The sequence below is a fragment of the Colius striatus genome, chromosome 9, assembly GCF_028858725.1.
Source record: "Colius striatus isolate bColStr4 chromosome 9, bColStr4.1.hap1, whole genome shotgun sequence".
NCBI classification, from domain to species: domain Eukaryota; kingdom Metazoa; phylum Chordata; class Aves; order Coliiformes; family Coliidae; genus Colius; species Colius striatus.
This window is the reverse complement of record NC_084767.1, coordinates 19,750,663-19,762,307: the sequence shown is the minus strand read 5'-3', so window position 1 is coordinate 19,762,307 and position 11,645 is coordinate 19,750,663. Positions and strand designations below refer to the sequence as shown.

General features: G+C 40.3%; 1 protein-coding gene across 3 annotated transcripts; it reads left to right on the top strand.

Annotated features, from left to right (window-relative positions):
- The first annotated feature begins 545 nt into the window (after nt 1–545).
- On the top strand, nt 546–8,146 carry YIPF5 (Yip1 domain family member 5). Of its 3 annotated transcripts, none has more exons than XM_062002696.1 (6): nt 546–637; nt 943–1,053; nt 2,778–2,950; nt 4,195–4,340; nt 6,261–6,442; nt 7,073–8,146. In XM_062002696.1, the coding sequence occupies exons 2-6, from the start codon at nt 953–955 to the stop codon at nt 7,233–7,235; spliced, it is 765 nt and encodes a 254-aa protein (XP_061858680.1). In that variant the 5' UTR covers nt 546–637; nt 943–952; the 3' UTR covers nt 7,236–8,146. The 3 variants fall into 3 exon arrangements, with proteins under 3 accessions (XP_061858680.1, XP_061858681.1, XP_061858682.1); XM_062002697.1 differs by lacking the exon at nt 546–637 and adding an exon at nt 651–717; XM_062002698.1 differs by lacking the exons at nt 546–637; nt 943–1,053 and adding an exon at nt 1,079–1,180.
- Nucleotides 8,147–11,645: the final 3,499 nt, after the last annotated feature.

Below are 11,645 nucleotides of genomic sequence, written 5' to 3'. Positions count from 1 at the left end.
CTTCACCACAGAAGGCTCTTCCCATTTCACTGTGAGGGTATGTGACTCAGCACGGATCACAAGGCAAAGCAGTAAAAGGAGGCACTCACGACTAACACTTTAATGCCCAGTGAAATATGGTCATTAAGTTTATTCTTCACATGTATTTAAACGCCAACGAACTGCTCTTTCTTCAGATTTTAGGCAAAACAATGAGAGACAGAAGTCACAAAGCTTCGAAGCCTCAGCTGTAGCTCAGTAACAGGGAAAAAGGCCAGCTTCCGCCTCGCGGCGATTACGTGACCACCGGGCGGCCCGCAGCGCTGAGAGGGTGACTGAGCCCTCCCGCGGGACGACTGCGAAGCCACCGAACTCCGCAGCGGCGTGGCACAAGCACCGAGCCGCAGCCACTGCCGCCAGCCCCCGCTGGCCGCCACCCTGCCCTGCGCCCGCGCACCGCCGCCGCGCCTCCCGCGCACGCGCGCCAACCCCTGGGCGTCGGGCCGGGCCGGGGCCCGCGCGTGCCCGGTGGCGGCGCTCCGCCGCGCGCGCTGTGCGCAGGCGCGGCCCCGTTGGCCCCGGAAGCGCTCGCGCCGCTGGGTGACACGTCGCAGGGGCCGCGGCGGCGGGTGTGGGGCCGGGCCCGGGGCGGTCGTAGGTGGGTTTGTGTCCCCGGACCGTGCTCCTGCGGCTTCCCTGCGGGGAGGGAAGGAGTTAGGCCGGCAGCCGGAGGGATCGGTGCGTCGCGCGGCCGCAGTCGGCCTGCGTGAAGACGGCGGGGCTGAGGGTGGGAGGGGAGCTCCCGGGACGGCGGCGGGGCCTGAGGAGCCCGCGGCGGCCCTGAGGCACGGCCGAGTGTCCCGGCTCCGCGCGGCAGCGAGCGGACAGGGCGGCGCGGTTTGCGGGGCTCTGCCTGTCGGACTGGTTGTGGAGAGCTCGACAAACACTGCTTTTCTCTTTCAGACACTTTGAGATGTCCGGGTTCGACAACTTCAGCACAGACTTCTACCAGACGAGTTACAGCATCGATGACCAGACACAGTCCTATGATTACAGTGGAAGACCCTACAGCAAGTAACTCGTGCATGCTCTCCTCATGAACTGTTGTTAGACACAGGCTGCCCAGGGAGGTGGTGGAGTCCTCATCCCTGGAGATATTGAAAAGGCTTGTAGATGAAATGCTGAGGGACATGGTTTAGAGGTGGGCCTGCCAGTGCGAGGTTAATGGTTGGATGATCTTTTCCAACCAAAACAATTTTGTGATTCTAACTGTAACGTTGTGCCTTATATACAGCTGTTCAGTCACTCTTCCTTGGGTGCCTAGCTTGAGGGAAGATGCTTCTGGGGTAGTCAGTTTGTTCAGAAAAGGATTGCCATTTCAGCCAGCTGGTGTTGCTTGTCAATACAGTTCTGTTGCTCTAATTTATGAAGAACATCACTTGTATCCTGTACGAAGCAGTTGAGCGTCAAATACTCTGCCGTCTACATTTTAAAGCAAAGATTATAAAACTGAAAGAAAGGTTGTATGGGTAATCCTGATTATAGGATATATAGAATTATAGGATTATAGGATAGTATCTTTGAGAAAACAGATACTATTGTTCTGTAAGTCCATACCCAGCTCAGGGAGTAACAAAGATGGTGTCAGATAAATGAGCCTGTGATGTCAGTGGTGGTTCCTGGATTTTAGCAGGGAAGTGTAGTGGGTGGACATGACTCAAGTGGGCCTTTGAGAGTCTAATGTGAAGATCTACCCTCAGGCTGAGTGGTCAGTCTTGTGACCTGTGTGATCCCTGCAGTAGATGGAGGGAGTCAATCCCTGTTTTGCATCCTGACAAGGATTACAGTACTGGGTTGAGTTCGGACTCAACACAAGGAAAGAGGAAGAATTGAGAGTTTTCTGTCTTTATACGTATATTTCTGTCATTAAATATTTTGGAGATGTTTACTAAAGTCTTTCTAATCATACTTGGAAATGATTAGTGTCAAGTAACTTAATGAATTTGTTTAGGAACACAGGATAGCTTTGATTTTTTTTTTATATTTATATATGTAAAATCTATAATGGAAAGTATTCTAAAGGCAGTATAAATTGAGTTGTTAGTAAATAATTGAGAATATGTGAAATAGAAACTGAAAAGTCACTTGCTTTTTCCCCTGCATATCCTGTAGGTAGGTGTCATATGTGTTTAATATATGTATCATAGTTCCTTCTTTTATGTCATAAGGCTTCCTGATGTGCATGATGCCCAAGGGAAGAGAAAAACAGCTTCATTTTAAACTAAGCTCATTTTTAAAACGTTGAGGTTAACAAAAGTGATAATATGAGTGACTTTGTTCTCTAATAGCGGCTGCGCAAATAAACGTCCTTTATAGCAAATTGATGTCCTTTATAGCATATTAATAGCTGGTATCAAATGAGATACCAGTAGTAATTAATGGACAATACTTGAATAAGTTGGAGATGTAAAATTGTCCAACTCTTTTATAGGTCTAGGGCCTGTAGCAGTAATTGAATCAGTGGATAACCCTCATTTCTCCAGGCCTCTGACTTCAAACCAAACAGCAATACTATTGTGTATCGCACTTATTTATCGTAACAGTGTACTGTTTATAAGGATTTGAATTGACAAGTGTGTCTGTACGCCTGAAAGGACTTCATCTCAGATGGCTTTTTTAAAAAAAAGAAGGGAGGATTTTTTACTGCAAATTATGTGCTGAAAAAAAGCTTTACTTCTGCCAGGAGATGTTTAAATAAAGGTCTGTATCTGTCCATAATGCAATTTCATTCTTTGTAGGCAATATGAAGGCTATGACTATTCTCAACAAAGTGGATTTATCTCTCCGGACATGATGCAGCAGCAACAGCCTTACACAGGGCAAATCTACCAGCCAACACAGGCATACACTCCAACTTCAGCACAGTCTTTCTATGGGACTAATTTTGAGGATGAGCCTCCTTTATTAGAAGGTATAACTTATGATTTATGGCCAAAATCGAAAACTTTTCCGACTCTGGAGATAAATTGAGTAGTGGGGTGTGTATTCCCTACTTCTGAAAGTACATGTGAATTTGAAATTATCATGATTTTATTTGTTTAAGTGTATTTTGGTTTATGAAATACATGTTCTTATGATTACAGTTTTAAATTTGTGCTTTATTACTTAGCACCAGCTCTTCTGTGGAAAACCTAGTCAATTAAATGGATAACTTGACTTCATATGTCACCCATGACAAAACACTGAATATTTTTGGTGTTCCAAATAATTCTTAGAATTTCCCACCTTTTGGAAAAGTTTCAGCCAATTCTTTGATTGGCACTGATATCTTTTGTTGCTAATGAGGAATGCTAAGCACTGCAGAAATGGCTGTGTAGCGCACAGCCTGTGCAGAGTGCCTGAACAGATACATAGTTAGCGCCTGGATTGATGGTTTCAATTTCCAGCTTATATCCATCATTGTTCAGGACCAGACAACTGAAGGAACCTTTACTATTTGTTGTTAGAGACAGGTATTTATCATCTGTGACACCTTCCACCCTGCTGTGCTTTTTTTGAATTCTTAGAAAAAACCATACTTGTTTTGTATAGATGCATTCCAGGGCCTGCGGTGGGCCAACAGGAGCTGTGTTCAGAACTAGGTTTTGATGCACAACTGTGGTCAAACTGTATGGATGGAGACTTGAAATCATACCTGTCTTGAGCTGTGAATTTCCTTGTCATGAGACACTGAGTATTAAAAGAATGGATTGGGGTTTTTTTGTGATCTCAGTGGCTGGTTTATGAAAGAGAAGTTCCATTAAATACAGAGAAACTACTTTGAATTAGAAATCCTTGATTCACTAATCACTGGAGACTTGGGGTATCTGCATGTTCTGTGCTTGAACCCTTTTGTATGTATCTGCTTTTGGCCACTTACAGCAAGGGCAGGGCACTGGGCTAAAGGAACATTCTGACTGACCCGGAATACTGTGGTTACACTCTTTCTTGGCCCTTTAGAAACCACCTTGTCAATCTGAGCGTTTGAGTCTGTGGAAGCAGCATACTGCAGCTTGAGGAAAGATGCAATGGCTCAGCTCTCTTGTCTCCATAGGATTATGTCCAGAGGACATTTAAAAGTGCAGAAACAGAAAAGACTAAGAGTGAAACAAATGGTGGTGACAGGAAGGGATAAAATGAAGTCAATCTGCATATTTTTTTTCTTGTAATTTGTAGAATTGGGGATCAATTTTGACCACATCTGGCAGAAGACACTAACAGTGCTACACCCGTTAAAAGTAGCAGATGGCAGCATCATGAATGAAACCGATTTGGCAGGACCAATGGTCTTCTGTCTGGCTTTTGGAGCCACACTGTTACTGGTAAGATACTGACTGCAAAATACTACTGTTTGTGTATTAATATTCTTGGAAACATTGGGAAAAAAGCCAAGTTGCCTGCAAATTTATTGGAAATGACTTCTTGGCCTGAAGGAAGAGGAGCTGGGCTACACACATGACTGACTGAAGTGACTATGTTCACTGCCACTTCCCTCCAGTGGAGTCTGACAAATCTTTTTGCTTGGTTTTTGGATGGTAGTTATTTCTTTACATACTTTGCTTTTGAGGAATATGTCTGTCTTTTGTTGCAGGAATGGGTGTGACCCATGTTCCCAGATTGTTATCAGTTTGGATCTTTTGTCTAGACTGATATGTTCTGCTTTCAGAATCATACCTTGTGTTTTTGCATCATCTCTGTTACCTTGTGTCTTGTCAGGAATCAGGACAATGGCCATATTAAATATTTTAATATTTATTTTATTTCTTCATTTAAGAGTTGATTTTTTTTTTATTCTTGTGATTTTTAGTATTTTAGTCTATTTCTCTGTTTTGTTTCATTGTATTTCTGTGCTCCGTGCACTTGATATTCAGGAGACAAAGATACTGAGAATTCATGTGTAAAGTGTAGTAGCTCTTATGAAATCACATTAGGTGCGACTTTCAGTATCAAGAGTTGGTCTGGTAAAACACTTCTAAAGTCAACCTGCTTTCACATTGTTCATACTTCTTAAAAGATCAACAGCTGTTGAAGCCTGGTGATTTCTTTAGTTGAGCTTAATTGAAACAAAATTGTTCTGTAATGACTCAAAAGTGTCAATTATGACATGACAGACTAGCAGCAGACAGTCTTTGCCACCAAGAGCTTCAATATTTTTAATCTTTTTTCCTCTAAATATCTTCAGGCACTAAAATTTCACGTTGCTCAGACACTTGGAACAGAGTGTTTCGGTACCCAGGGCACTTTAAGCCTACTTTAATAAGTAACCCTTATTTATGGAAACTAGGCCAGTGGAATTAATGAACATGTTTATAATAGGTACATTTGAGTGTTCGTTTCTGAAGAAATGATTACTTTCTTCTGTGTCCTTTCTTTTTAAAAAGAGTACATTAAGTGTAGTGGAAGAAAACAAGATTAGCCTAGCAAAAAGAATAAAGCAGATAGAAAGAAATCCTATCTGATGCTCAAGGAAGAAGAGGGATAAGTTATAAGTAAACTTAGAAGTGATGAGAGACGGATCTCTAAGCTACAGACTATCATAGCTTCAGGGACTGCAGGGCCTGGGTTCCTTTAGAGGATAATGTGTGCATTATGATCAGGGTCTCACAGGGTGCATCAGTGTCATCACTGAAAAGCAGATGGTGGCATAGGACACATGCATTTTGAAGTCATGCTGGTATGCTGGCTGCATAGTCTGTTGTAAGCAAAGTTCTGGTTTTGACATTTTAAAATATACAGGAGTTAATTATGCTGTTCATATACAGTGCTTTACAGCTCAACTGCAGCTGGTTCTGGGAATTGGCACAATTTATGTTGTGCTATAACTTTGTGGAGTCTGTCACAGATAAAAGGACTTCAGCTCTGGATTTGTCAAGAAGTTCCTGGATTACATATTTTTGATCTTTATAAATTAGTTGTATATTATTGGAAGTAATCAATCAGCATGAGAAGTTAGTTGGTTAAACCTTAAAGAATTCATAAACTTTTGCAGCCCAGATTGAAGAAAAACAATTTGATCAAAATATCTTCATTGAGATAGGTAAAATTAGGATAAATGTACCTCTTGGATGCCTAGAAGATACCAGTGTCCTGGGAGAACACTGCCTGTTGAATTGGAATATAGGAATTGAGTCCGGGGAGCAGTGAGGAAAGGGAAGGTGCACTGTGAACTTTTTTTTCCCTTTGGCTTTGGGAAGCATTATTTGTTCTGGTGACTAACATATATTACTCTGCTTGACTTTCAGGCTGGGAAGATTCACTTTGGATATGTGTATGGAATAAGTGCAATCGGCTGTTTGGGGATGTTTTGCCTCCTGAACTTAATGAGCATGACAGGTGTCTCGTTTGGCTGTGTTGCCAGCATCCTTGGATACTGTCTTCTTCCTATGATCCTACTTTCCACTTTTGCAATTGTATTTTCATTGCAGTAAGTACATAAGCTTTACAATTTCCTCTCCTCTGAGATGGTGAAGGAACTTACTAAAAGGAATTTTCACGCTCGGTGATGAAGCGATGATGAATTTTGATATGACAAGAATTTGTAGTAAGTGTAAAAACAAAAATATCAACAGTCTTCAGGTATTTACTGGACAGGTGAATGAGGTTTGATCTGTAAGTCAATTAATGGCTTTTACATACATAGACTCAAATAATAGTATCCAATTTGTTTTCAGCCAGCATTAAATCTGACAAATCTTAGGACCTGTTACTTTAAGATGCAAATTTGAATTTGACAAACACAAGAAAAGTGATGTGATTCCTCACAGCTAGATGAAATTAGAGACTGAAAAGAAAGAATTTTTCTACAGTTACTTTCCTCATTGCTTTTACATTTCATATGCACAAAGTTGGGTTTTTTTTAGTTTTTTATGCTCTCATAATTGAATAATATCACTGTGAAGTCTTTATTGGAACTATTTAATCTGAAGAGTCAAACATAATAGCTAAAATTCATCTGAGAATCTGTAAAAGGTGTTAAAGGAGTCAGAACTGGATAGATCCCTTCTAAGCATATATACAAGTCAGGTGAATCCTGTTTTTATTTCTGTCTTTACAGGGGAATGATGGGGATTATTCTCACGACTGGAATCATTGGCTGGTGCAGTTTTTCTGCTTCCAAAATCTTTATTTCTGCCTTAGCAATGGAAGGACAACAACTTCTAGTAGCATACCCCTGTGCTTTATTGTATGGAGTCTTTGCTCTCATTTCCGTGTTCTGAATAGACTGTCCAAACTTTTGGACTCCAGTGGGCCAAAATGAAAACATCAATGGGGAACATTTAATTGGACCAGAAACAGCTGCAAACAACTGTGTAGTGTTGTTATCACAAAACTTAGACTTGTTTGTATCATTTGGAACTATGAAAACAACTGTCTCATGTTCACTTTTTTAGGACTTTGAATACCATTTTCAATTGACCTGAGGTGTCTATAGCTTTAATAAGTGTTCATGCAGATGAAGTCAATGTGATTTCTTTCCCGTTTCTATACCTTTAGAAAAGTAACTTTTGATTGGTTGTTTGAAAGTTGGGTTGGGTTGTTTTTTTTTTTTTTTGTTTTAGAGGAGGGAAGGAGAAGGATTGCAGTCCTAAATTGATAGGTTTTTTTTCAGCAAAAGTTAACAGAACTGCAGATGCCATAGATTTGAGGTAGTCTTTGGATAAACCTGCAGTAATGAAGTACCTGTTCCCTGTCCCCTTTTACCAAAAGCAAAATGCACAAATGAACACAAGCAACTAGAGTATTTTCTATATTTTAACAAATATACTCTTAAGATCCTTGGTCTCATTTATTTGTTCATTTGATGTGATAGCATTTTGGGATTTAAGATACTTAAGTTATAAATTGGAAGACAGATGCTTGAAAATTAAAGGGATCTGTAATTCTGTCACACTTGAGATATGAATACATTTGGATGTCTAAGTAGCTATATGTTAACTTGGATTTCTGAAGGTGACTTCAACTAGAGTTTCTTTTCCTAATGGTGCACATACTAGTAGACAAAGAGTAGTCTCTTTTGCAGTACTTCCAAGAAAAACACCATTTTGGAAATATTATGCTTGTCAGTATTGTAGTTACTGTAAAATAATTTAAGGCATATTGATTAAATTTTCCTTAAATTTTGAAAAAAGTGTTTGATTTTCCTCATCTTTTTTTGATGGAGTTCAGTTACTAAAGTAGAAACTCAAAGCACAGTCATATTTAAAACAGTATTCTGTTGGTGGATTTGATACTTGTTCAGTCACAGTCACAGTAATCTTATGGGAAAAGTATAATCTGATTTGTAATGTTAGTCACAGGAAATCTTGCAAGTAAGTGTAAGAAGTGTGAAACCAAAAATGGTTATTCTTCACATAAACAGTTGCTAATTCTTAACATAAGCAAGAAAACAGAAGTGTTTTAGCTTATATTGGAGAAGGGAGGTTATTTACACTGATAGCAATTCCCCACCCACTTTGGAAATGAAAAAGCTCCAACAAAGTGTGAGTTTATAACTACCATTTCTTCAGCAATTTAATCAAATGATTCAGTGTTGTTGGATTTACCACGGGTGTTGGTCGTCTGTTCATAGAATCATAGAATGGTAGGGGTTGGAAGGGACCTTTAAAGATCATCTAGTCCCATCTGTTCATCATTCATGGCTACGGAATGGTCTGAATCCCTGGCCAGACATGTTAACACCCTTGTGTGAGACTCAACAGGCAAGTGCATCTTCAAAGGACAGGTTTCATCTTACTGTTAAGTGCATGAATAATTTCAAAGGCTCAGCACACATTTTTGTTCACTCTTCCTTTAGTTCTGCACATTGTCCTAAAAATACCTTCCGTGTGCCACTAGATGATCCTGGCAAGCTTGGTCTTTGTTGGGCAAAGCCAACTTTTGCTTGGGTCTCTGTGAGCTGTGGGAAGTGTCATACAAGTGTAAAGCCTTTAAGAACCAAACACTGATGTGCAAAACTCTTCTGGCTTGTGTTGTGTACTGCAACTGGCTCTGATGGGGAATTTTAAAACTGACACACATATAAAAAACTTCAGTTCCCTCCGAAGAGCAAATTCAAGAGCTTAGATACTTTTCTACTTTGATATGGTATTAGAAATAAAGAGAATAAAAGTGGTGAGTTGATTTTATTTAGCAAAATGTTTTACTCTGTACTTGGTAGTTTGGATTTCTTTGGATGAGTAGACCATGTCTGCCCTGGTGCACAAAATTCTTGCTCCTCTTAATGAAGAGTGTTACCTACTGACAGAGCATGATATCCTCTATTTGTGCAAATAAATTACAGTTATTTCCTTTACTATTGAGGCCTAGTTAAATACAGAATTGTTCTAGTAAATATGAAAGCTCACATACTTTCTTGAGCACATCTGGTTCTAATACTGAAGGATTGTACCTTTGTGAACCAGGCTAATTAAGCTCACCTTGCGTGTACAAATGTGGTTAATTTCCTAAAGCTTGCACTGATTCTTTAGATAGTTTTCAGGGTGATTACTTAATGTTAACCCCTTTATTTATAACTTTTTCTCTCAATACAGCATGAGCAAACTATGTGCATAGGAAAAACATTAAAATTAGCTTGTCTTGGTATAGCACTAGCATTACAGCTGCTGAGTTTGGTAAGACTCTATGAGGAGGCATTTATTTAAAGAGATGTTCACAAAGTCCTTGCTCTGGCAGTAGAGGATACCACACTCTCTTCATGAGCAGTGAGGGTTGACCAGTGCACTTCAATTTGGCAGAGAATTTCTAACTGGTCTCTTGGGGGCAGGAGAGAAGCAGATGAGAGTGAAAAGTCCAATGCTTTAATTCATAGAGGGCTTTATAAAAAAACAGTGTTCTATTCAGACTGATAGTCTGAAATATCCTACATTTCTGGTACATTAATCAATGGGATTCGATGGACTGTGTTTGTTGCCTTTCCAGAATCAATTCCATTGATTTTATGTAATTATGTTTTGTTCTACATCTTGCTTCAATTTTAGTTACTTCTCAGATGATTTAATCTTGCCATCACATAGAACAAGACTGTGTGCAGTAATTCTGTACTCCCACATTTGCCTTTTGTATTTAGTAGGACTTTTTAAACTTTCTAAATCTGAACTCTCCCCCACAGTCTGTTAACATCAGTATTCACATCTAGTTTTTAGATGAAACACTAACAGTACTTGCTTCCATCCTGAGTGCCTCTTGACATTTTCCTGTTACTCAGCTTAAAGCTTTCAGATAGGAATGCTGGTGTTGCTTTTTTAAAACTACTTTTGTTATCACCCTAATTCTTGAAATTACTTCCCTATTTTATAAAAGTTAAAAGTTGCCTTTCCCAGTTTGTCCATTTTTTGTCCCAGTTTGTTGTGTTTTGACAATGACTTTGTTTTTCAGGTCACTTATTTCACTGTGAGGCAACTGCTGACTGCAGTTCAGTTTGTTTCTATAGGCAAGATTTCTGTAAGTGTCAACAAATTAGATAGCATGTCCTTTACTGAAAAGTGTGGTTTTCTGTGGTCTTTTGCCTTTCATCTGTGCACTGGTGTTGACATGTTCTTGAGGGGCTGTTACTTGCTAATGATGAATGAATACTCTTAGAAGCCACAGAGAGCAGGGACTGATGTTTTATTTTGTGTGAAGCCAAGTATATCTTTATAAGCACAGAAAAATGTACTTTCCAGTAGTGTGGAGTACTCCTACCGCTGTTGTTCTGGGTCTGGAGTGTCTTGCAAAACATAAAAGTGAAACTGTCTTCACATAGATCTCTGAGATGAAAATAGTCACACACTCATTCAAGGGATTTTCTGTAAGTTTCAAATAAAGTGATCAACAGATGATCACTTGTGTTGCTCTAATGCACAAGAGGAAAGAGAGCAAAGGTATATTTCCATAACAGTCCATTTAGCAAAACTGCTCCCTTCTTCCTCTCTCAATACAAGTGACATTTGTGTGATCAGGCAGCAGGCACCTTGAGGGGGCTGAAAACTAATCACTAGTGAGAAACGTAAAAGTCTTGGTCTAGATCAGTTAAGCCAGCTCACCAAATATGCACACCAAAGCCAACATGAGCATTTGTTAGGGGAAGTGGACCTGCAACCACACAAAATTAAAACTGGCTTAAACCACTGCAAGTCCATATTGTCAGATTTCCTTTGTTTTGCCTAGTTCAAGTAAAGATTAATGGTGCCAATGATTGTCTGGAAAGGAGCATCCTGGGTCTCTGTGAGGAGCACGTGCACCACTTGTGCTTGGCACTGTCTCCTCTCCAGAACGATGATGCTACTGTGGAGCTGGGCAGCACAAGCTGGCTTGGTGTAGAGGCTGTTCCTTTGGGTCTGTAATAGAAGCTGAGATGCCCTTAGGCTTGTCTGCAGGCATCAGCACTAGGATATTTTGTCTGGCTGATCTGTGCAGGAAGCTGCTGGGCCTCAGGTTCCTCTGGGGAATGTGCCATGGGAGTGGTGAGGAGAGGGCCGCTCACTGATTCACCAATGGCGTGTTAGTTCCTACCAGTACCATTGCTTCGAATTTTGAGAATGTTTCCTAGGAGTTATGTTAGCTAAAGGACATTATATTCTCTGATATAAATGCATTCTATCAGAGAAGCAGGGTTTGCAAAAGAGAGAGCATCTCTTTGCCACAGCAGT

Excerpts from the sequence above, each read along its gene's own strand:
- YIPF5 (XM_062002696.1), top strand. The coding sequence starts at position 953 with ATGTCCGGGTTCGACAACTTCAGCACAGACTTCTACCAGACGAGTTAC. Across the intron at positions 1,054-2,777 it reads AGTGGAAGACCCTACAGCAA|GCAATATGAAGGCTATGACT; the intron begins GTAACTCGTGCA and ends CATTCTTTGTAG. Across the intron at positions 2,951-4,194 it reads TGAGCCTCCTTTATTAGAAG|AATTGGGGATCAATTTTGAC; the intron begins GTATAACTTATG and ends TGTAATTTGTAG.